At 49.3% G+C, this 25606-nt stretch overlaps 1 protein-coding gene across 3 annotated transcripts in view; it reads left to right on the top strand.

The window, feature by feature from the left end:
- The window catches only part of AFG3L2 (AFG3 like matrix AAA peptidase subunit 2), a 145365-nt gene that overhangs the window by 110887 nt on the left and 8872 nt on the right, over positions 1 to 25606 (top strand). For all 3 annotated transcript variants that reach the window (XM_029590959.1, XM_029590958.1, XM_029590960.1), the window contains exon 15: positions 11674 to 11874. In XM_029590959.1, the coding sequence (XP_029446819.1) occupies positions 11674 to 11874 (201 nt within the window). The remainder of the gene's footprint in view (positions 1 to 11673; positions 11875 to 25606) is intronic.

Genomic DNA, 25606 nt, shown 5'->3' on the forward strand with positions numbered 1-25606 from the left:
AGCGCGCGCGATAGGCGCCCGTTGTTAGCGCGCGCGATAGGTGCCCGTTGTTAACGTATGGTAAAACGCCTGTTTCGAGGAAGACGCCTGTGTATAGGCACACATTGTAAGCCGCCCGTTTTAGGCGCATGCTGTTCAGCGCACTTGTTAGGCAGCGTCATTGGGCGACACCGAATCTCAGGCTAATGGAGCATAAGAGAGCCCATATGCCCGCAGAGCCGGCACCTCCAGAATCAGGCGTAAGAGCTCTAAGCCTCTGCTCAGCATGCAACCTCAGAGCCACACAGAGCGAGGAAGCAGACTCACTATGTACCCAATGTGAGGAGGCCATGGGAGTTCCAGGACAGGACCGGTCCCAGCCCAGCGGCTCCTCAGGGAGCACACCGGACTTAGCAGGCCGCGGCGAGCAGCCAGGGAACCCGAGAGACCTGGTGCCCCTTCGGCCAGATCCGGCTTCGCTTTCCTGGGTAGAATTATTCAAGGGGATTCACGCCTTTGTCCAGATGCAGTCTGCTCCTCGGATGGGTCTTTCCGTCCCGGTTGATAAGAACATAAGAAAATGCCATACTGGGTCAGACCAAGGGTCCATCAAGCCCAGCATCCTGTTTCCAACAGTGGCCTATCCAGGTCATAAGAACCTGGCAAGTACCCAAAAACTAAGTCTCTTCCATGTTACTGTTGCTAATGGCAGTGGCTATTCTCTAAGTGAACTTAATAGCAGGTAATGGACTTCTCCTCCAAGAACTTATCCAATCCTTTTTTAAACACAGCTATACTAACTGCACTGACCACATCCCCTGGTAACAAATTCCAGAGTTTAATTGTGCGTTGAGTAAAAAAGAACTTTCTCCGATTAGTTTTAAATGTGCCCCATGCTAACTTCATGGAGTGCCCCCTAGTCTTTCTACTATCCGAAAGAGTAAATAACCGATTCACATCTACCCGTTCTAGACCTCTTAAACACCTCTATCATATCCCCCCCTCAGTCGTCTCTTCTCCAAGCTGAAAAGTCCTAACCTCTTTAGTCTTTCCTCGTAGGGATCCGGCCCCTTGACCCTCGAGACCTAGGCATGGACACTCGCCACCCGACAGCCCCGATCATGGGGATTCAGATTGCTCCCAGGATAGTGAGGAGCCTCCCGAGGAGGGTGAACATCCCTCTGAGATAGAGCCATATCGGACCATGAGGCGCTTCTTTCAGAAAGAGGATCTTTCAGGCCTGGTCTCACAATGTCTGTCGGAACTGGCCATCCCGGGCCAGAATACCCCAGGGGACCCTAAGATGAACCCCCTGTTAGAGGGCCTGCGCCAACCGGCTCACCATTTTCCCCTCCTACAAGCGGCACAACAGCTAATCGATCTGGAATGGAAGGCACCGGAGGCCTCATTCAAAGGGGGTCGGGCCTTGGCTGGCATGTACCCTCTGGATCCGGCGTCCAAGGAGCTGCTGGCGTGCCCTAAGGTAGACGCCATAGTTAACGCAATAGTGAAGCACACCACCATTCCGGTTGAGGGGGGAGTGGCCCTCAAGGATGCACATGACCGGCGCATGGACACCATTCTGAAACAAGCCTTCGAGGTGGCAGCCATGTCCCTCCGCATCGCGACCTGCTGCACCGTGGTGACGCGTTCCTGTTTATCACAAGCAAGAAACAACACCCCGGGAGAAGACATGGAATCAGCTCTCGCGTTCCTCACTGACGCAGCCTCCGACCTAGTCCATATGGCAGCCAAAGGAGTATCATCCTCGGTGGCAGCCAGGAGACAGCTCTGGCTACACAACTGGGCTGCCGACTCGTCCTCCAAGACACGACTCACAAGAATGCCCTTTAAGGGTTCTTTACTGTTCAGCAGCGATCTCGAGAGCTGGGCTACTAAATGGGGTGCCTCTCCATTACCCCGTCTACCAGAAGACAGGGCGAGGAGGAGCCAGCGTTCTTTTTCTAGACCATCTAGAGGTAGAAATTCGCAGCGCTTCAACCCTTACAGGACTCACTATCGAGCGCCTCGTTCACAGGCTAAAAACCAGTCCTTTCGGACTAAGCACAACAAGAAGGGAACCGGCTCGGGTTCTGGCCCCGGCCGCACCCCACAATGACAATCAGCCGACCCATCCGGGGGTAGCAGCCATAGGGGGCAGGCTAACTCTCTTCTACCGCAGGTGGGTCGAGATCACTTCGGACCAGTGGGTCCTCGCCATCATCCGGGAAGGATATTACCTAGATTTCCTTCGGCTTCCGCCGAACAAGTTTGTGGAATCTCTTTGTTCACTGCTCAAGGCAGCGGCACTAGAAGTGACCTTACAGAGGCTCCTGGCTCTAAAAGCCATAATCACAGTACCTGCAGGAGAGATAAATTCTGGGCATTATTCCATTTATTTCATAGTACCCAAGAAGGAGGGCACTTTCAGGCCCGTCCTGGACCTCAAGTCAGTCAACCGACACTTACGGGTCCCCAGCTTTCGCATGGAAACTATACGGTCTGTCAAGAATTAAGTACAGCCAGGGGAGTTTCTCACCTCCCTAGATCTGTCGGAAGCCTATTTACATATCCCAATCCATCGGGATCACCAGCGCTATTTACGCTTCAAAGTCCTGAATCAGCACTTCCAGTTCCGAGCTTTACCCTTCGGGCTAGCCACCACGCCGCGGATCTTTACCAAGGTCATAGTGGTAGTGGCGGCGGCACTCAGGAAGGAAGGAATTCTCGTCCATCCATATCTGGACGATTGGCTGATCAGGGCAAAGTCACCGGAGGAGAGCCACTGGGCAACCAACAGAGTTATAGCTGTTCTGGAAAGCCTCGGATGGGTAGTCAACATAAGCAAAAGCTCCCTACAGCCGTCCCAGTCACTGGAATACCTAGGGGTCCAATTCGACACCCGAGAGGGCAAGGTCAGCCTGACCTCCAAGAGACAGTCAAAACTCCAGAATCATCTGTAGGCCCTGCTGAGCGCCAGCCGGCCCACAGCTCGGGATTACCTACAGGTCCTCAGCTCGGGATTACCTACAGGTCCTCGGCCTCATGGCATCCACTCTGGAGGTGGTGTCATGGGCGCGGGCTCATATGAGACCATTGCAACGCGCCCTTCTATCTCGATGGAGCTCACGATCACAGAACTACGCCATACACCTACCTCTACCGGCCAGAGTGCGGTATCAGCTACGGTGGTGGTTGCAGCCCGGCCACATGAGCCGGGGGTCAAGAATGTCCTCCCCAACCTGGATTCTGCTCACCACAGATGCCAGCCTGAATGGATGGGGAGCACACTGTGAGGAACTCACCGCCCAAGGGCGGTGGACCAGAGAAGAGTCAAGGTGGAACATCAACTGACTAGAGGCACGGGCAGTCAGGCTAGCATGCCTGCGATTTGCCCACAGACTTTGCAACAGAGCGGTCAGAGTGATGTCAGACAACGCCACCACGGTGGCATACATCAATCGTCAGGGTGGAACCTGAAGCCAACAAGTGTCCCTGGAAATATCTCCCCTGATGATTTGGGCGGAAGCAAATCTCCTGGACATCTCCGCCGTCCACATTGCTGGGAAGGTCAACACGACGGCAGACTTCCTCATCAGAGAAAGCCTAAAATCGGGAGAGTGGCAGCTGTCACCCACAGCTTTTCAGATAATTGTGGATCAATGGGGGATGCCAGCCATGGACCTCTTAGCGGACAGGTCCAACGCTCAAGTTCCCAAATATTTCAGCCGCAGGCGGGATCCTCGGGCCCAGGGGATCGATGCCCTGGTACAGCCGTGGCCTCAGGGGATCCTGCTATACGCCTTTCCTCCATGGCCCCTGCTGGGCGCCATAGTACACCGGATTCAGCGACACAAAGGCCTAGTTCTAGTGGCCCCGGACTGGCCAAGAAGACCCTGGTTCGCAGACATGAGAAGACTACTGGCAGGGAATCCTCTTCGCCTGCCTCCACACAGGGACCTGCTGCGGCAAGGTCCCATCCTCCACGAGGATCCAGCTCAATTCTGTCTTACGGTCTGGCCATTGAGAGGGCTAGATTGAAGAAAAGAGGATACTCGGCGCCGGTAATAGATACACTCCTCCGAGCACGCAAGTTCTCCACATCACTGACATATATCAGGATCTGGAGAGTTTTTGAAGACTGGTGCGATTCTCACAGCACCAATTCACATGCCGCTAGGATTCCTATCATTTTGGACTTCCTACAAGATGGACTTCAGAAGGGTCTGTCCCTCAGCTCCATCAAGGTTCAGGTAGCAGCGCTGTCTTGCTACGGCCCCAGGAGTGATGGCAACACCATTGCCAAACACCCAGACGTCTCACGTTTCCTGAAAGGAGTCAAACACATTCGCCCGCCACTGAAGTGGCCAGTGCCCTTGTGGAACCTCAACCTAGTGTTGGAATTTCTAGCGGGATCCGCCTTCAGGCCCCTTCGAGGCCTGTCTCTTCGTTTGTTGACCATGAAGATGGTGTTCTTGCTAGCTGTATGTTCAGCACGCCGCATCTCAGAACTACAAGCACTGTCCTGCCGTGATCCGTTTCTCAAAATCACTCCAGAAGCTATCCATCTTCACACAGTTCCATCCTTTTTACCCAAAGTGGTCTCACACTTTCACCTCAACCAAACCATAACCTTGCCTACCACGGAAGGTTTGAAGAAGTCAGAGGAAGGTCGAATGCTACGCCATCTCGACATCGGTAGACTGCTGTCCAGATACCTGGAAATTTCAGAAGCAGTACGAAAGATGGACCACCTGTTCGTCCTGCACAGCGGGAAGAAGCAAGGGGAAGCGGCCTCACGGCCCTCCATCGCCCGCTGGATTAAAGAAGTTATCAAGGCAGCCTACATAGAGGCGGGAAAACCACCACCTCTACAGGTCAAGGCTCATTCTACCAGAGCACAATTGGCCTCTTGGGCAGAAGCTAAGCTGCTGTCGCCTGCAGAGATATGTAAAGCGGCGACGTGGTCCTCCCTCCATACCTTCTCCAGATTCTACCGTCTGGACGTCCAGGCCCAGGAGGACACAGCATTTGCGAGGGCAATCCTAAACGGTCCTCGGGCAGCCTCCCGCCCAGTCCAGGAGTAGCTTTTGTACATCCCATTTATTTTGAGTCCATCTGCTACACGCTAGGAAATGTTGAGATTACTTACCTGATAATCTCCTTTTCCTTAGTGTATGCAGATGGACTCAGCATCCTGCCCAGCTGCCGGTATACATGGGGATTCGCCGACTCACGGTAAGCCATTTTTTCTTATATAGGGCATCCACCCTGCCGGGTGTCGACGCCTTCCGGCTGAGTACACTGGCGGTCTCCAGCTACCATCAATTGGTCAGGGTAATCCTGTTGATTAATCGATCGGTCAGTCACACATATATCCATAAAAGCTTTGCAAGGAAGATTACTGATTTGCTGCACTTCCTGTTGGGGGTATATGTACCCATGCTGACGTCAGATCTGTCTCCAACTGCTAGCATGATATACCCATTTGTTTTGAGTCCATCTGCATACACTAAGGAAAAGGAGATTATCAGGTAAGTAATCTCAACATTTCTTTTTATCGTTTGGAACTATGTGGTTCAGTAGGGTGGGGAGAATAATGGGGAGGAAGGTGTATATTTGACAGCGTGATCTGTTTATAATACCTACAGCTACCTTTGCAATATATCAGAAACCCTGTACTCTGAAGGTGTATTTTTACTATTTTATGTTGTTTAATAAACAGTTCAAACATACAAACAATAAATGATTTTCAATTTAAAAAAAAAAAATTGACTCTTGCATAGTCAGAGCTCACCTAGAGGAACTCCATGCTCAAGGCCGCAGTACTTTCAATAAGATGTCACAACTGTGTCAGAAAATAGTCAGTATGCAGACCTGCAGTGTCATATGACATTGGGTAGTTTTAATTCAGCTGATGAGTGTTCCCTTCGAACGTATGAACTTTATTAGCTCCTGACCTAGAAGGTTGCACTTTTGGTGGTGATCACTTTGGCCCACAGAGTGAATGAGCTCTGAGTCTTAGTGATGTGTCCACTTAACACTAAATTACACCAGAACATGGTGGTGGCCATATCCATCCCAAGCTCCTACCTAAAGTGGTGTTGGATTTTCACTTTAATCAATCATCCTTCGGTATTCTTCCCATGCCCAGAAGGAAAAAGCTTACACCAGATTGTAAGAGTTGTTGCTGTGTATGTGGCATGGATTAAAGTGCATAGAAAGTCCACCTAACTTTGGAGGGTTTTATCCCAAAAGGCCAGATTTCTTGGTGACAAAGAATACCATGTCTGAATAGGTAGCAAGTTGCATTTTTCCCCATTATGCCTTGGCTGACCTGACTTTAGAAGGGTATTTCAGGACCATTGTAATGTTTGTGGCTAGTCATCTGCTACTTTGCAAATCGCATCTAAAGAAGCAATATGTTTGTGGAAGGAGATCCTTATTTTTTTATTTAATAATTTTTATATACCGACTTTTCATGCGAGCATATCAAATACGTTTATAGTAGTTAGCAAATATTCATTTAAAAACATTTGCATTTCCAAAAGAAGAAAGGAAATAGATACATAGTTTCATAATGTAAATAAATAAAATAGTAAACTAAAATAATAGATTAAATAATCATAAAATTTAAACAATTAGAGATGCAGTATAGTAAGGGTAGAGATAAAATAAAAAATACATGCATTACCTTGATGTAAAATCAGTAGTTTGAAATCATTATGTTCCCTGTACATACCAGGATCAGTCCAGACGGTGGGTTATGTCCCCCGTCCAGCAGATGGAGTCAGACAAGGCTTCGGAGGGTGCTGCTATAAGAACATGTGCACCCTCTGCAGGAGCCCAGTATATCTCTGACTCCAGCAGATGAGAGTAGGGGAACACGGTGCTTCCCCTCCATGAAGGAATTTTATTTTCTTTTATTAGGCTTTTATACTCAGGCTGGCTCAAGGTGTTGTAAAAGTCTTTGTTAGTTGTCAGAAAGTTTTGTTTGAAAAAAGAAAAAAAAGAAGAGGGAGGAGCGAGGGCAGTGCTTCTCACGGAGCTTGCAGGCAGGGCTGATTTCAGTCTTTTTCTCTCTCTCTCTCTCTCAGCCTTCGGGTAAGTGTTTGTCTTCTGTGATTTTTTTTTCTTTTCAGCTGCAGCTGCTTCTCGCTGGGTGAAGCTGGTGGTGCCAGCCTCTTTCTCCCCCCCCCCCCCCCCCCTCTGCCGCAGTTTGCCCCGCGGCCCCGCGACTTCTCATTCCCCGGGGCCGCCGCAGCAGAGAGGGATATCCCTCTGCTGCTCTTCTGGGGGCACTCAGGGGAGCGCAGGGCTCTCTTTTCCCGCTTCCCACGGCTTTTTCGCTCCTCACCGGCCCGCCCCTCCCCGGCTGCCTGTCAGCATGCCGCGGCCGTCCCGCTGCACTGCCTGTGGCGAGCCGGGGTTGAGGCTGTCATGGGAGGGAGTCTGTTCAAGGTGCCTCCCTGGTGGGGAGGGCACCTCTGCGCTGCTGGACCGCACTATTCACCGTGCCTCGGCTCGATCCGGGCGCCTGGGGCCGGCCCTTTTGCCGCTATCGGCGGGAATGGTGGTCATCTTGGATTCTCCCGATCAGGTACAGCAGCCATCAGAGGAGCAGGGAGAGGATTCTGATGGGGAAGAACCACAGATTCTTGCTCCGATGGGTGCCTCAGGGGGCCAGGGCCCCCCCGGATGTGTCTCCCATCGCCCCCCCCCCCCCCCCCCGAGGTCCCCCACCTTTTTCCCCGGAGTTCATTTGCACAATGCCTATTTGCAGCGCCTGAAGGTTCCTCGGGCACCCAGCTCAGACCCTCCTCCTTCCAAGGCACCCCGGTTAGCGGAGATACCGCAGGGGACCCAGGGCTCGGGGGGGGGGGCGGGGGCCTCCCATGGGGCCCCCAGGGTCCACTTCACTCCCCTTTCGCTGGGGGGGGGGCGAGATCTGTCCCGGATCCGGGGGGGATCCCCCATCGCACCCGGACGATCTGACCTCGGAGACTCAACTTGAGTGCGATGACCCGCGGGGTCCTACGCATCTTTCGGAAGGAAGAGCTTGAGGACCTTATCCCACAGATCCTTCAGGAGTTGGATCTCTATCCTCCACCCGAACCTCCAGCACCTCCGGTCCCGGTTGTCACCTCATCCACCAGGAAGGGAGACCCGCTCCTAGCCGGCTTGCGCCCCCTAACCAAGGCCTTTCATACCCATCCCACCTTCCTACAATTGTTAGCTCGAGAGTGGGATACGCCCGAGACATCCCTTAAGGTCGGACGCGCCATGGGAAAACTTTATCCTCTTCTGGAAGACTTCTTGGACTTGATCAAGGTCCCGAAGGTAGATTCGGCGGTGACCAAGAGGACGACCATTCCAGTGACAGGTGGCACAGCACTGCGGGATACTCAGGATAGGAAGCTGGAAGTCTACCTCAAGCGGGTATTTGAGATCTCGGCTTTGGGGATGCGCGCCGCCATCTGCAGTTCCCTGGCGTAGAGAGCTCGCCTCCACTGGGTTCAACAGCTGCTGACCTCCCAGGAATTACCATCCGAGGAAGCGCAGCAGGCGCGGACCGTTTAGAGTCTGCCATTGCCTATGGGGTGGACGCCTTGTATGATCTGTTCCGCGTCCTGGCGAGATCCATGGTCTCCGTGGTTTCTGCACGCCGTCTTCTATGGCTTCGCAACTGGTCGGCGGATACCTCCTCCAAGTCCAGCCTTGGGTCTCTTCCTTTTAAGGGCAAGTTCCTCTTCGGCGAGGATCTCGACCAGATCATCAAGTCCCTGGGGGAGAATTCGGTTCACAAGCTCCCAGAGGACCGAAAGCGGAGCTACAGGTCCTTTACTCCCTCCAGATCCCGCTCCCGGGCGCAGCGTCGCTACCGTGGCTACAAACAGCAGGGGCCCCGGACTCCGTCATCTAGATCACAGTCCTGGCCCCGTTCCTTTCGCGGTCGCAGGCCCACTCGGGAGGGGACGAGTCAGGGAACCTCGTCTAAGCCCGCTCAATGATGCCAATCCCGCCCACTCCCCGACCCCTAGGACAGAGAGCCTTATTTATTTTATTTAATGTTTGTGGCTAGTCATCTGCTACTTTGCAAATCGCATCTAAAGAAGCAATATGTTTGTGGAAGGAGATCCTTATTTTTTTATTTAATAATTTTTATATACAGACTTTTCATGCGAGCATATCAAATCGGTTTATAGTAGTTAACAAATATTCATTTAAAAACATTTGCATTTCCAAAAGAAGAAAGGAAATAGATACATAGTTTCATAATGTAAATAAATAAAATAGTAAACTAAAATAATAGGTTAAATAATCATAAAATTTAAACAATTAGAGATGCAGTATAGTAAGGGTAGAGATAATAAAATAAATATATGCATTACCTTGATTTAAAATCAGTAGTTTGAAATCATTATAACAGCTCTTGGAAGGCTTGTTTAAAAAGCCATGTTTTAATCACCTTTTTAAATAATTTGATGTCTGCTTCTAATCTTAATTCCTGTGGAATAGAGTTCCATAGTTGGGGTCCAGCAAATAGAGAGAGTTCTTTCTCTTACATTATTTAGATGCGCAATTTTGGAGGAGGGAATTGGCAACATCCCTAACATTCTCTCTAAGGCCCATGCCTCCTAGTTTCAAGATTGTTTCCCTGTCTGAGATCCATGAATTTTGATTCCAGGAAAGGGTGGGTGTATATAATAAAACAAGAGACTTCCCTTAGAGAACATGTTCCTGCTCTGTTTGTTTGCAAACCACATGTTTTGTCTTTTTCTCTCTTATGCGGGAGACAGCCTTTAGCTAGGGAGTCCCACCTCTGTGGCTCATTGCATCTCCGGTCCCAAGAGAAAACCATAATTGCCTGTTGTAATTGTCGTTCTTCTTCAATAATAGTGCAATGAGCTGCACCACTGCCCAAATCTCCACTTTTTAGCTACCCCAGTTATACAATAAACTGAGGAGCACCCGGTCCGGCTGTGCAAAGAATCATGGTGCACTTATGGAAACTTTCCTGGAAAGAATTGGGAGTCTTCCACACCAACACGAGTCACATGATGCATCTTGAGCTCATTGCACTGCCGTCCTTGATGAACACTGACAACGAGCAAGCAATCCTGCTGCCTCCCACATGGCTGCATTAGAGCACTTTCAGCAGGCTCCAAGCTTGTATATTTTCAAATCATTGTACACTTCCTCCATTCAGACTGGATCATATAGTTAGTGCCCATATCAATAGATTATGTATTTTCAGACTACAAGCATCTTAAGTTCAGCTGCCATATGAATTGCAAGTGCATACAGTTTGTCAGCTCGGTGTGCCTGCTCATGATGATGTGCTACCCAGCAGTATTTCACGTTGACAGAATACTAGGATTTTGATTTATTACATTCTGTAATTGGGGAAAACGTAAAGTGAGTTGTGTGCATTGGGAAAGAAGTCTCACAATAAAAGAAAAAAAAAAGTTAAGGCCCTTTGCTGAGAATATGACTGCGGGCGTCAGCATGCCTCAGCTGGCCTGTTTCTGCACTGTACCTGTCTTTATTAAAAAGCTTTGTATCATCTATATAATCCAATGTTCCTTGAAATTACAATGGAATGCAGAAGTCTTGTGGCATCTTCCTGTAATGTGTTTAAAAAAGGAATGACTTTATGAAGGAAAAAGTGTCTCCTGAAGAATCACAAGTATGCTAAATGTGATGTCACGTTTGTTAAATCAGCTGATTCATCCACTTCTTTGCATCTTGTGACATTGCACTGCTTTGCTAGTCACTCTTACCTTGGGATTGACAGAGAACTGGCCTTTAACAATCTTTTTGAAGAAAGATACCCGATCTTTCGATTGTAGTAATAGGGTTTTCTTGATGTAGCCTGGGAGAAGAATGTTCCTAAATCTCTTATCAAGAAGTTGTGTTAGAGCAGAGTTTGTTTTGCAATACCCCTGCAAGTATAAAGTAACACACAGTCGGAGGTTTTTGGTTTGTTTTTTTAATCCTGACCAGCTGCCAGGTTTTTTTTTCTCTGCACATAATCATGGGAGTTTTGACCAGCAATTAGCCTTCTGAGCTATCATTTCAGTAATAAGCTACTCATAAACTGAGTGCTTTATGAGATTACTTCTTTCTTAATGAGGATTTCTCAGTTTTGTATTGTCTGCCTGGTGAGTTGCTTTTTTTTTTCTTTTCAGAACAACTTTTGGAAAATATCTTTGTTCTTCCACCCATTATTATAATGGACTTTAAATTTTGGACTTTTATTTTGTAAAGCAGAATATGTGTTAGATTTGTTTGTCTCTTTTGAAGTTTTTTTCTCTCTTTATAGAGACCTCTGCTTATTTGAGTGTGTGTGTGTGTGTGTGTGTGTGTGTGTGTGTGCAACAATTAAAATATAAAATAGATTTAAAAATGGAATGACAGATTTAGTTCAACCAGGTTTGGTGGCTTTCTTGCTCCATGGATGTGACTGAGAGCTGGGTGGGAGGGAGAGAACTGCCTTGGCAGAACTGACCTCTGCTGCTGTATGAACAGTACACAAGGATTCAGGCCTTGATGGCATAGAAGCCTCACTCCCAGGGACTCGGCCTGATCAGGTGGGAAGAAAAGGCAAGGCATGAAGGAAAACAAGAACTTTTAAAAATGTGAACCTTCCAGCCTAACTCCCAATTGTTTTGGGTTTTCTCTGTACTGCAGGTCTCTATTATTCCACGTGGGAAAGGCTTGGGCTATGCACAGTATTTGCCTAAAGAACAGTATTTGTACACCAAAGAGCAGCTGCTGGATAGAATGTGCATGACACTGGGAGGACGAGTGTCAGAGCAAATCTTCTTTGGAAGGATTACAACCGGAGCCCAAGACGACTTGAAGAAAGTGACTCAGAGTGCCTATGCACAGGTTTGTACTTAACATGAATGTTTAATCTGTCTACAAAGTAACAATACAGTATGCTGACCAGGTATTTTATGAAAATGCTTGCTTAAATAATTGTATTACTATCCAAGTGTAGTAGCTGGGCGGGGATTCTTTTGTAGAAACCATGAATGTTCAGTCAGTGCAACCTTTTTGATAGGCTGATGCTCTTTATGTATTGTGAAAGCTGCTGTTTGGTTTATAAAGAAAAGAGGTTTGTCTGCTTCCCTTATTTGTACTATTTTAAAATGTCATTAAGTGTAGGATATTTTGTTTGATACCCAAGCCCAGCTTCTGCTTCTGAAGCTGGCTGAGGAGATGAAGGCAGCACAGAGCTCCTGAAGAGTGGGCATCCCAACCATTGCACAATAGTGACACATAGTGACATGATATGGGTGTGTACAATTTCTGGAAGGAGCCATGGCTTGTTGACCCTGGCCAAGGACCATCACTGCAATGGCAAGCTGAGAAAGGAGTGGGATGTTATAAAAATAAGGAAAGACCCTCTAATAGATGAAGATGGAGGCTTATGTTGCCATAGCCCAGTTAAGGTACGTTCAGATTGAGCTGGAAGTCCAAAAGGAACAGGAGGAAGCTGCCAGGCCAAAACACCTTAAAATAAAAAACAAAACACTCCCAAAACATTAAATTCCTATAAGGATTAGAAGAATGAGGTTTTGGATTGGAAATAGTGCTGATCCAGCATTGCTTACAAAGTAAATAGCATGGGCTGGTAAAGATCACAGTGACATAGAAACATAGAAATGATGACAGAAAAGGACCAAATGGTCCATCCAGTCTGCTGAGTAAGCTTATGGTAATATCTGCTGCGCCTTGTAGGTTACCCCATGCTTATCAGTTTCGCACACCGTAAAAGTCAGGGCCCTGTTGCTTGCTGTTTGAATCCAGTTCCCCATCATGCCTTACTGTTGAAGCAGAAAGCAATATTTGAGTTGCATCAACAGTATCGAGACTTATTGGTTAAGTGTAGTAACCACCATATTAGCAAGTTACCCCATACTTGTTTCCCCAAACCGAAAAGTCTGCAAGTAGCTAGTTTCCTTTTGTTCCTCATCTAAGCAAGTCCTGGGCCTCTGCATCATTGTAGCATAAATCTAATCAGTCTCACCCTATTACCTTGTAGGCGTTTCTCCAATGGTGGGCAGAGCAGTGGCTTCATAGTGCCCTTACAAGAGACAGGTGCTGACATAGTACAGACAATGCTGGAAAAGCCTTATTTTGAATTTCCTTACTTTACGGGTTTGTTAGACCAGAGGACAAACTTAAAACATTTCCTTGCTCATAGAAAGACACATGCTTTTGACAATAGGGGTTTGTTATTTTACCATTCTCTTTTTTTTTCTTTTTTTTTTTAATAGATTAAAGGATTTAGATAATTGATATGAACAGTTAGAAAGCCATTTCTTAGCGTTCAGACAGGTGGACCCAGAACCAGTTGGTTATGCCCCTGTACCAGCAGATGGAGATGGAGCAAAACTGACATCACGATATATATACTCCAGCACTGACATCAGCCTGCCAGTATTCTCTGTCTCCAGCAGATGGAGGATGTGCATCTCCCTACTGGGAATTGTGTTGTAGTTTTAATAGGAGAAAGAAGGATGGAAGTTTATTGCCCCGCTGTCCTGTGGTGATACCTTATGGTCCCTCTTCAGTCGAGATTTCCCAAGGTGATTTTGGTGGATTCTCCCTCAGATGAATGCCTTGGTTCAGTAGTTGTTTTTTCTGGCGTGGACTTAGCTGTATTTAAAAAAAACAAACAAACAAAACAAAACCTGAAAGACAAGTGGGTGCAGGAAGCTGAGAGCGGCAGTGAAGCTACTTGCCCTCTCCCCTCAGCTGGAGACAGACTCCTTTCTCAGCTGGGACGGGCTGAGCTCAGGTAAAGAGGTTTAAAAAAAAGTCTGATGTCTGTTCCTGCCTCTGGGGGAGTTGGGGAACTTGGGCAGCCTGGGGAGTTGAGTAGTCTTTTTAGGCTAAGCCCCATTCTCAGACTCAGAATTTTGCCACATGATAAGCCGAGGTGGCATTCGTGCACTTTTCCATGGCATTTAAGTCTTTCTTCTTCAGGACATTGGTTTGCGCTGAACACCTGGCTAAACACCCAAATGTGCGTCGTCTACTGTGCCTAGTTGGACACGCAGTGGTGCACTTCAGGGTGCCTAAGAGTTGGACACTCGAGAAATTGGGCATCCAGCTGATCGACCTAATTTTTGGATGCCTAACTTTTGGGCATCCAGTCCTTTTCAAGCGAAGAGCTCGGCCTGGTATTTGCTCTTCTCGGAGTCAGTTTAGAGTGTGTGATTTATTATGGTGCCAATAGCAAAGAAGCCTAAGCAGCTTGCCCTGGGTGCTGCTTGCCATATTCGGTCATCTGTCTGGCATTCCCCCTAATTTGTGTCAGCAGTGTTTGAAGACTCAAGGAGACTTGTTTCCCCTCTGATTTTGCTAAGCCCAGTCCTTCCCAGCTTGTTGCATGAATGGGAAAAGAGTTGCTGGAGATTTCACCTGGAATTGGGACTCCCTTAACTTCTTCCTCAGCGGGGGAAGGTAGTTCAGTGGACACAGTACCAAAGCCCCCTGGTTTTGGCCTGGATCAGACTACCCTTTTCTTGGGTGAAATTTTTTCAAGGGCTGCAGTTTTTTCTTCAGGTGCAGTTGTTGGCCCCAGTTAATCGTGATTCAGAATCGGTCTGCCGATCCCAGTACACCTGGTGTTGTGTGTATGCATTGGAGTAAGTCTAGGCCTGCTGCGGGTAGCTCTGATAGGGACCTGGATGGCACGGATAATGACACAGATCCTTATTCCTTGGCGGAAGGGGAAATTCCTCTGGGGCTGGAGCTGTATAGATCTATGTTGCGTTTCTGTCATAGAGATGAATTCCCAGCTCTAATTTCCCAGACGTTGAAGATGCTGAGAGTACCAGTAGCTTATTCCATGTCTGAGCCAAAGCCTCGTGTTTACACTTCTTTGTGTAAAGCCTTGTGTTTCTTTCCTATTATGGAGCCTATTCAAGAATTGATTGGTCTTGAATGGGGTGCCCAGGAAGCTAATTTTAAAGGGGGGTGAACTTTGGAAGGGCTATACACATTGGTTCCAGCTGCGAGGGAACAGTTGCATTTTCCGAAAATGGATGCTCTCAGGTGTGCTGTCACCAAGTGCACAACTATTCCTGTGGAAAGGGAGGCGGCACTGAAGGATGCTCAAGATAGAAGACTTGAGGCCATTCTTAAGCAAGCCTTTGAAGTGATGGCAATGAATTTGCAGATAGCCTTGTGTTGCTCCCTGATGGCTCGCTCTTGCTTACTTCTCTCTCTCAAGAAGTCAATGAATCTGGTGTGAATTCCAGGGCAGTGATGGAACCAGCAGCTGCCTTTTTGGCAGATGCGGGCTGTGACCTGGTCAGCACTTTGTCCAGAGGGGTGGCTTAACTAATAGTGGCCAGATGTCTACTGTGGCTCAGGAATTGGTCGGCTGATACAATTTCAGTCTCGTCTTACTAAATTGCCCTTTAAATGATCACCCTTGTTTGGGAGTGAGCAGGAGAAAATGGTCAATAATTGGGGTGAAGCCCAGATTCCTCTGTTGCCAGAGGACAAGAAGCAGATGCTGCACTCCTTCGGCACGAGAGGTCATGCGAGGGGTTTCAGACATTTTTTGTCCTTAGAGGTGCAGCTTTTCAGAGGACTTCCCTTGGGCCAGGACTCAGTTCTTTCATCCCCGATACCCAGAAGAGGTGCAGGCTCAGGTAGTGGTGCCCCCCCCCCCCCCCCAAAGCTCAATGAAGGTGTACCAATCCACCCCCAGGAACAGGAGATAGGGTGTTGCCTCTCTTTTATCGGAGGTGGGTCGAGATCACTTCCGACCAATGGGTGCTGGAGGTAATAAGAGACTGTTATGCTTTGGAGTTTCTCAATATTCCTTGGGATGTTTTCATGATTCCATGCAACTCTCCACAGAAGAGACAAGCAGTAGAGAATGTACATTATCAAGACTTCTCAGCCTGCGGGCTGTAGTCCCAGAGCCCAGGTCTCAAGAAAATATGGGCTGATATTCCATTTACTTAATTGTGCTGAAGAAAGGCTCCTGTCGCCCCATCCTAACTCTCAAGGGAGTCAGCTGTCATTTGCAGGTGACTCAATTTCGCATGGAAATCTTATGCTCAGTGATAATGGCAGTACACTTGGGAATTTATGATGTCACTGGATTTCTCCTAGGACAAGCAGGATGGTAGTATTCACATGTGGGTGACATCAGATGGAACCCGGCACGGAAAACTTCTGTCAAAGTTTCTAGAACTTTGACTAGGCACATCAAGCATGCCACTGTCCACGCAGGGTCACTCTTCAGTCTCTTGTTTTCCTCAGACCTATTGCCTCGTGGATGTGGAGCTCAGGCTTTTTTTCTTCAGAAAACTATATTTTCGAATTCATCTCTTGTTCTTTTCCCATGCCGGGTCCCTTGATACTTTCCCAGCCCTAGTTAGAGGCGTTGCAGTAAATACCTTGTTCTTTGCAGTCAATTACCAACAGTGCCGTCTCCCAGTAGCCGCCGGTCATCAACCATGGTGTCCTCCAGGTTCCGCCGCTGCCCCCAGTGTCCCTGGACCATGTCCATCACAGAACCCCACGAGGTCTGAGGGCCTCACATGATGTATGTAGCTGCTCGTTTTGTGCTCAGATGTCTCTCAAGGGTTGCTGAGCATGCCTGGACAAGATGGACAAGCTCTTTGGGACCAGGAAGCCTGAACCCTCGTCATTGGTGTTGGGGGCGTCAACGCCTCATGTTAAAGAGGACTCTGGAGGTAATGACTCCATCATGTCCTCTCTGTTGCAGATTTCCCAGCGGGAAGTAGGTACTGGGGATTGGCCCGTGTTTATCTCTTCCTCTCTAGTTCTGGATCATCACCATTTTCCTCTGCACTGGGGAAAGACCAGGCCGAGCATCCGGAGAAATCGAGAAAGCACAGTCATCGGTCATCTTCTTCCCCTGGCTCCAAGCTTGGAAAGGCGCCGGCATTGTCCGCAATGCCACCAAAGTGGCCCTGTGCCAATGAGGCATCAACACCCATCGAAGCCAAGGACCCAATACTGTCCCCACCTATATTGGTGCCGGGCACCAGTTCCCCTCAGGGTTCCAAGGGGAACCAGGTTACACCTCCTCCTCCTCAAGCTGACTGTCATCAACAGCATTCAAGAAGAAGTTGGAGCACAGAATGTGGTTGGCGGTGGGATGAGCCCTGCAGGGCACTGAGCCGCCGGCTTCCTTGGGGCCTCCACCGGAGCCTGCACCATCGATGCTGGTGCCGTTGCTGGAGTGCTTGGATGTGCTCCCCTGTGCACTGCCATTGCAACCCATGCTGATACCTTGGGAGCCCTCACTGCCATGGAGGGCACCGGTGAGACTGCAGAGACCATTCCCATCGCACATTCCTATGATGAGGAAGGGCAGCCAGTTCCAGTAGTACATTGACTGGTTCTGTAGCTGCCAAGCCTTAAGTTACCGGGTCCATCAATGCCCCCGGGACCCATGGTGCCTTTGGGGCTCTGGTGCCCCTGGACCAAGACTGCACCTCGTGCTCCCCCACTGGTGTCACCAGGGAACGAGGCCGATGCTCCTTCCGTCCTGTGGGAAGTTGAGCCTTCTGTCTCTTCCTCTGAGGTCTCTGAGAAACTGCTTTCTGAACCCTCTCCTCCAAAGACCCGATATTCGCAGGCTTTGTATGAATGATGGCTGAATCTGTCTCCTTCCAGCTCCTGACTGAGGAAGACTCCAAGCACAAGATGCTGGAGATCCTTCAGTTCGTGGATTCTCCTAAGGGAAGTAGTTGCAGTCCCAGTCCATGATATTTTCAAGGACTTGATTGTCCGGCTCTAGGAGCACCCGATCTTGGTCCTTCCGGTAAACAAGAAGACCGATGTGGTATACCTTGTGCAGCCATCTAACGGTTTTGAGCGGCACCATCTCCCTCACCAGTCTGTGGTGGTGCAGTCAGCCCTTAAGAAAGCAAAGAGGTCTTGCACACATGCCTCGGTTCCGCCAGGCCGTGAGCTCAAGGCCCTAGATGCCCTGGGCTGCAAGGTCTTCCAGGGATCTTTGTTGGTGGCCCGCATTGCCCACTACCAATTATATATGAGCCAATATTCCAGAAACCTCTGTCATTGGGATTGGAATGCAACAAACATGAAGGTCTGCATATGATGCCTTTGAGACGGCAGCAAGGGTAGCAACAGCGGGCATTGGGGCTTGTTGTATGGCTTGGCTTCGGACCTTCGATCTCTGACCCAAAGTGCAAGACTTTGTTGCTGACCTGCCTTGTACCAGTGAGAATCTGTTCGGCAACAAAATCAAGGAGGCAGTAGCACAACTCAGAGATCATCATGAGTCCCTGCAGAATCTCTCGGCCAGCACCTCCTCGAAGCAGGGACCTCAAGCCCTTTTTACGGGCTGAAGAAGTAACACCCTCCTGCAGGTAGGGCACAATCTCAACGGGTCAGACTGAGGTCTTGTCCTAGGCAACAGCGTGTCCCCAGAACTCAGCCAGCAGCGCAGCAGCCTTCTGCTATGGGCTTGGCTGCGAGGGAGTCCAAGCCAGTTACCAATTCAGCTGGCGATGGACCTTCCATCGGAGGTCAGCTCACGTCCTTGGTAGACATTGGACGGCTGTCAGATCAGTGGGTCCTCTCCATCATCCACCAGGGGTACAGGTTAAATTTCCAAGAGGTTCCTCTGGACTCTCCCTGAGCCCCTCTTGGGGGCCCTCAGCAGATCAGGAAATACTACTTAAGGAGCTCTCCGTCCTCACAATGGCCAAGGCGGTCGAACCTGTTTCTCCTGGTCAGCGGAGAAGCGGCTTCTACTCCAGGAATTTCCTTATCCCAAAGAGGACAGGAGGCCTTTGTCCAATTTTGGACTTGAGGGCACTGAACAAATTCCTCACTCAGGAGAAGTTCAAGATGGGCTCACTGGGTGCCCTTATTCTCTCCTGCGCCAAGGAGTCTGCCTTTGCTCCCTTGATCTACGAGATGCCTATGCTCACATAGGGATTGCCCGCGCCTACCGGCAAACACCACTTTCAGTACAGGGTGCTGCCCTTTGGTCTGGCTAAGGCACCCCGCATCTTCACAAAGTGCCTTACGGCAGTGGCTGCATATCTGAGGAGGCAACGAGTACAGGTTTTTTCCCTTCTTGGACAACTGGCTCGTCAAGGGCACCTCCAGGCAGGGAGCGCTGCAGTCCTTGCAAGCCACCATTTGGATCTTGGAGACGTTGGTTTCTAATCAATTACCCCAAGACCCAGCTGGTCCCGTCCCCACACCTGAACTTTATAGGTGCTAGGTTCAATACAAAGTAGGCTCGGGCGCTTTTGCCCAGGGATCGGGCAGTCAGCTTGGCATCTTTGGCGGGAGCAATCTCACAGAGTCACCAGATCTGTGTGCACAGCATGTTACGCTTGCTAGGACACATGGCCGCGACCATGCATGTCACTCCCTTTGCGTGCCTTCACATGCGCAGGGCGCAGTGGACTCTACATTCTCAGTGGCGCCAGGCCACTCAGGACCTTCAGGTGCATATTCGAGTCACTCCACCACTTCAGGACTCCCTGGTGTGGTAGATGGCTCTTCCCAACCTAAGGTAGGGGTCCCATTCCAGGCTTTCCCCACTCAAGTTGTACTCACTATGGATGCCTCCCCCCTGGGTTGGGGAGCCCATGTGGGAGAAATTCGCACCCAGGGTTGCTGGTCAGCTAAGGAGGAGAGGTATCATATCAACTTCCTGGAGCCTCAGACAATCTGGTATGCCCTTTGGGTGTTTTGGGATCTACTAGCCAGCAAGGTTGTGTTTGTCCAAACCGACAACTAGGTAGCCATGTGGTACCTCAACAAGCAATGGGATCGTTTCTGCTTTGTCAAGAGGCAGTCCAGATCCGGTCATGGACTCTGTCCCAGAATATCATTCTCTGAGCCAGGTACCTGGCGGCACAGGGGAATGCACTGGCGGACGTTCTAAGTCGTTCCTTCCGGCTGCATGAGTGGTCCCTGAAACAGGAGATAGCGAACAGATCTTCCGTCTGTGAGGAAATCTGGATGTGGACCTCTGTGCTTCCTCTTGCAACAAGAAAATAGGCCAGTTCTGCTCCCTAGCTGGGGGAATGGCAGGATAGCATCTGCCTCCTTTCCTCGCCACTGGGGCAAGGGCCTCTTGTACGCCTATACTCTGCTTCCCCTGGTGTCCAAGACGATCCTGAAGCTCCAGCAGGACCATGGGACCATGATTCTCATCAAGCCTAATTGGTCCCAGAAGACCTGGTTCCCACTCCTACAGGATCTTTCCCGGCGGGAACTGATCTGTCTGGGAACATCCCTGAACCTCCTGATGCAAGATCAGGGGAGGCTGTGCCATCCCAACCTCCAGACCTTGTCCCTCACAGCTTGGATGTTGAAAGGGTGACCTTACAGCCCCTGAATCTCTCAGAGGGAGTGGCTCTCGTCCTTTTGGAGTCCAGAAAGCCTTCCACTAGGAAGACTTACAGCCTAAAGTGAAGGAGATTTTCAGTATGGTGTGACAGCCAGGGGTTGAAACAGTTTTCGTGATCCACCTCCAAGCTGTTAAATTACTTGCTTAATCTCTCTGAGGCAGGCTTGAAGACCTCCTCTGTGAGAGTACATCTCAGTGCGATTGGGCCTGCCACCAGGGAGTGGATGGTTTGCCTATTTCGATACAGCCTGTTGTGGACTGTTTCATGTGGGGTCTACTCCAGCTGAAACCTGCCCTCAGGCCCCCTACAGTTTTCTGGGACCTCAAAGTGATCTTGGCCCACCTGATGAAGGCTCTCTTTGAACCTTTGCACGCTTGTGACCTGAAGTAACTGACCTGGAAAGTCATTTTCTTGGTAGCGGTCACCTCTGCATGCAGGGTCAACAAACTTCAGGTGCTAGTGTCGTATCTACCCTACATGAAGTTCTTCCATGATCAGGTGGTTCTTTGCACACACTCTAAGTTCCTGCTGAAGGTGGTGACAGACTTCCATCTTAATCAGTCCATTGTCTTACCAACTTTCTTTCCTTAGCCTCATTCGCACCTGGGTGAAAGAACTCTGCACAGCCTAGATTGCAAAAGGGCCTTAGCTTTTTACCTGTAATCAACAGCAGGCCACAGATAATCAACGCAACTGTTAATTTCTTTCGACAAAAATAGATTGGGAGTTGCTGTATCCAAGCAGCCCTTGTCCAACTAGCTTGCAGACTGCATTTCTTTCTGCTACACGCAGGCAAGTCTACAGCTGGGGGGGGGGACCATGGCAGCTTTGGTGTCCCACTTGCGTGCGGTCCCCGTAGACAAAATTTGCAGAGCTGCGACATGGAGTTCCCTCCACACCTTTGCTTCACACTACTGCTTGGACAGAGAAGGTCGACGCAGCAGCGTCAGTCGGACCTGCAGAACCTTTTCAGTAATTAAACCCAACTCTTCCGACCTTATGCCTCTTGTTTGGGTTCAGGCTGACTCCCTCTGTTGCCACCAGCACTAGTTTGTTGTGCCCGTTGGCACCTAGTTAAGTGTGTGTGTCCTTTGTGCATACGGGAGCAGCCTGCAGCTAGGTATTCACCTACATGTGAGGACTACCATTCTGTTTGTCCTAGGAGAAAGCATAGTTGCTTACCTGCAACAGGTGTTCTCCTAGGATAGCAAGATGTTAATCCTCAGGAAACCTGCCCACCACGCCACAGAGTTGGGTTTCTCCTACGTTTATTTTATTTTTTTGTAAATTCTATGTTACGAGACTGAAGAGGGGACCCCGCGTGGATACGTGGATAGTGGCATGCTGGGCATGCTCAATGTACCTAGTCAAAATTCTAGAAACTTTGACAGAAGTTTTCTGTGCCTGGCTTCATCTGATGATGTCACCCACATGTGAAAACTAACATCCTGCTGTCCTAGGAGAACACCTTATTACAGGTAAACAATTCTGCTTTGTCAGAAGCTTATCTTCATATTTCCATTTGACTGGAGCATCAGCTGTTTCTACGTTTCACTGTGTTGGGGTGACGCTATCAATTCCAAACACTTCCATTTGGTCTGGCCACTGCGCCCAGAACCTTTTCCAAAGTTATGGTGGTGATTGCAGCATCTTTAAGAGAGGATGGCATTTTGGTTCACCCATATTTGGACGATTGGCTGATTCGCACCAAGAACCTGGAAGAGAGCCTTGGGGTCTCACGCAAGGTAATCTCCTTATTGCAGGAACTAGGTTGGGTGGTGAACTTGGCCAAGAGCAAGCTGCAGCCATCCCAAAGGAGTAACTAGGTGTTTGCTTCGACACAAATCAAGACAGGGTGTTTCTGCTAGAGAGCTGCATTCAGAAGCTAATGACACAGGTGCAATTATTGACAGAATCAGTGTGACAGACTGTGGTCTTATCTACAGGTGCTCAGATTGATGGCAGCCACCCTAGAGGTGGTTCTGTGCATGAGGGTGCATATGCATCCACTTCAGCAGACCCTATTGGCTTGTTGGAGTCCTCAGTCTCAAGACTATTTGATTTGGCTTCATCTTCCTGTGAAGATCAGCATACAGTTGCAGTGGTGGTTGCAGCTGGACCATCTAAAGAAATGGTTGTTCCCAATGATCACCGGACTGGCTAGTACTCATGAAAGATGCAAGCCTCCAGAGTTGGGGGGCCCACTGTCAGGAGTTGTCAGCACAAGGGCGCTGGAGCACAGAAGATTCTCTCTGGAGCATCAGTCGCCTGGAAGCCTAGGCCTTCCGTTTGATATGCTTGTGATTTGTGGATCGATTGTAGGGTCGAATGGTCTGGATAATGTCAGACAATGCTACGACAGTGACTTACATCAATCGCCAGGGAGGAACCAAGAGCCAGCAAGTGTCGCAGGAAATAACCCAACTCATAGAATGGGCAGAAGTACATCTTCAGGAGATCTCACCTCCCACATTGCAGGAAAAGACAGTGTAAGAGCCAGCTTTCTCAGAAGACAGTTTGGACCCAGGGAAATGAGAATTGTCAAACGAGGATTTCCAGCTGATAGTGGACCTTCTGATGATATTTCACAATGCGAAGATTTCTCGCTTCTTCAGTCGCAGGAGAGACCAAAATTCCTTGGGCATTGATGTTCTCGTACAGGAGTGGCTGATGGGCAAGATCTTATATGCCTTTCCCCCCCAACCCATGTTGGGCAGAATCATTCAGAGGATCGAGAGTTACATGGGGATGGTACTTCTGGTGGCACCAGATTGGCCCAGTTATGCAGATCTGCAAAGACTCCTGGAAGACCCTCCTATCCAGTTACCAGTTCACAGGGATCTGCTGTGACAGGGTCTTGTTTTTTGTGAAAATCTGACTCTATTTTGTCTTACGGTATGGCCCTTGAGAGGGCTTGGATGCTGAAGTGTGGCTATTCCCCTGCAGAGATTGCCACCTTGCTACAAGCAAGAGAGTATTACTCTTCTTTAGCCTATGTGCAGATTTGGCAAGTGTTTGAGGCTTGGTGTGAAAACGGCTGCTCAGCATCCACACATGCAGCCATGACTACCTCCTTAATCCTGCTGGATTAAGGAGGTAGTCATGGCTGCATATGTGGATGCTGAGCAGCCGTTTCCTAGTCAGTTTAGGGCTCATTCCACTAGGGCTTAGGCAGTTTCTTGGGCAGAGATTACTGTTTCCTGTTGAGATTTTCTGAGATGCGACTTCGTCCTCCTTAGATACTTTTTCCAGGCATTATCACCTGGATGTGCAGGCCCAAGAGAACGCAGCCTTCGCATGTGCTGCTTTGACTGGTCTGCGGGCAGCCTCCCACCCTGTTTGGAAGTAGCTTTGGTACATCGCACTGGTTCTGGATCCACCTGTCTGAACACTAAGAGAGGAGAAATTACTACTTATCTGATAATTTCTTTTTCTTTAGTATAGACAGGCAGATCCAGCTTCCTGCCGCTGAGTGGTTGCGTTATGATCTTCCTGCGGGGCTGCGTGTTCCTGGGATTACTGGTAAGTGTCAATCCAATCCCTAGACTAGTGTTATTGCACTCTTTGTCTGAGCTCAGTGGTTCCTGTTGGCTGAGTACTGGAGTGGTTGTTTAATAATTAAGTTTTTGTTAGTTTGTCCACAGTTGGCTTTTGCAGAGAATATTGGCAGGCCGATGTCACTCGGGGTATATATATATATATATATATATATATATATACCATGATGTCAGCTTTTCTCCATCTGCTGGTAGAAGTGCATAACCGGCTGAATCTACTCTGCTATCTTATAGTTAGTTAGATAAGTTTATCCAGCTAACTATAGGGCAGCCAAATATCTGTCAAGTCTTCTCCAATTAAGCTGGCTAAAGCTGAATATCGGAACTTATCTGGCTAAATTAGTTGAATAAGTAACTCATCCCCGTCACTTAGCCAGCTGCCCAAATATTGAAACACTGCCACATGGCTGATTAACAGGCCGATACAGTAAAGTGCAGCCGCGGTTACCCTGCTTCTAACCTGCTTTCTACTCACAATTTGGCCGCGTTAGTCCTACATGCGATTCACTATCCCTTTTAACCCATCCTTACCGCCTCTTTAAATCTACAGGTAACCCTTTCCGCCCGCGACATGTATATGAGATGTAAATGATGGGATTTACTATTCCCTCCCATACAGTAACGCGCGCCCCGATTATTGCTTTTTAAACCTCCAGTTTTGCCACGCGTTTAACCTGCTAATTTACCACCTACCCCTACCCCTGTGTTAGTGTGGAGTGTCAGGCAAGCCGAGACGAAATTTCAAGGGCCACGGAGCAGCCCCAGCCAGCCCCGCTTCACTGCCTGACCCCCTAACTCCCCGGGACAAGACCGAAGTGAATCGGGCAAACTTTCCGCCAGCCCCCGCTCACCTGCCCTGGCCGCGTTCATCTCCCGCGCTGACAGCTCCGGAGCAGCCCCAGTACTCTCTCCCTCCTCCCAGGGACAGCCGGCGGCGAAAGCGGCTTCAGCAGCCCGGGGCGGATCGGGCGCTCCCCATGGCTCCCTATTCTCTAAAACGTAATGAGTGCACGCCGTGACCTCAGACGTCCAGCCGGGCGCTCAGGTCACGGCGTGCACTCATTACGTTTTAGAGAATAGGGGAGCCATGGGGAGCGCACGATCCGCCCCGGGCTGCTGAAGCCGCTTTCGCCGCCGGCTGTCCCCGGGAGGAGGGAGAGAGTACTGGTGCTGCTCCGGAGCTATCAGCGCGGGAGATGGACACAGCCAGGGCAGGTGAGCGGGGGCTGGCGGAAAGTTTGGGGGGAGATAGGGGGTCAGTCAGCCCTTCTCCTGTATCCACTTCCTGGTACCTGTCATTTCAAATGTCATTTGAAATGACAGGTACCAGCGCACCCAGAATACTGTATAGGCGCTGTATAGCGCCTATACAGTAAAATTGATTGCGCTTCCTGGACGCGGCTTGCATTTGCATGCCATTTAAATACAGTATCGAGTGGTATGTGTTTCAAACTGTGCGTGCGGCAAACGCGGGTGTGCCCGGCACTAACGCACCCCTTTCTACCTCACCTTACTGTATCGGCCCGTAAGTCTGAACTTAACAAGCTAAGTGGCTATGAATATTGACCTCTGTGTTCTTTAGACGTTTGAGCCTGGCATTGCCAGGAATTTTCTATTCTTACAAGTGTGCATTTTCAAACCCACTGTGGTGTTTTTGGA

The sequence above is a fragment of the Rhinatrema bivittatum genome, chromosome 2 (assembly GCF_901001135.1).
Source record: "Rhinatrema bivittatum chromosome 2, aRhiBiv1.1, whole genome shotgun sequence".
Lineage (NCBI taxonomy): Eukaryota > Metazoa > Chordata > Amphibia > Gymnophiona > Rhinatrematidae > Rhinatrema > Rhinatrema bivittatum.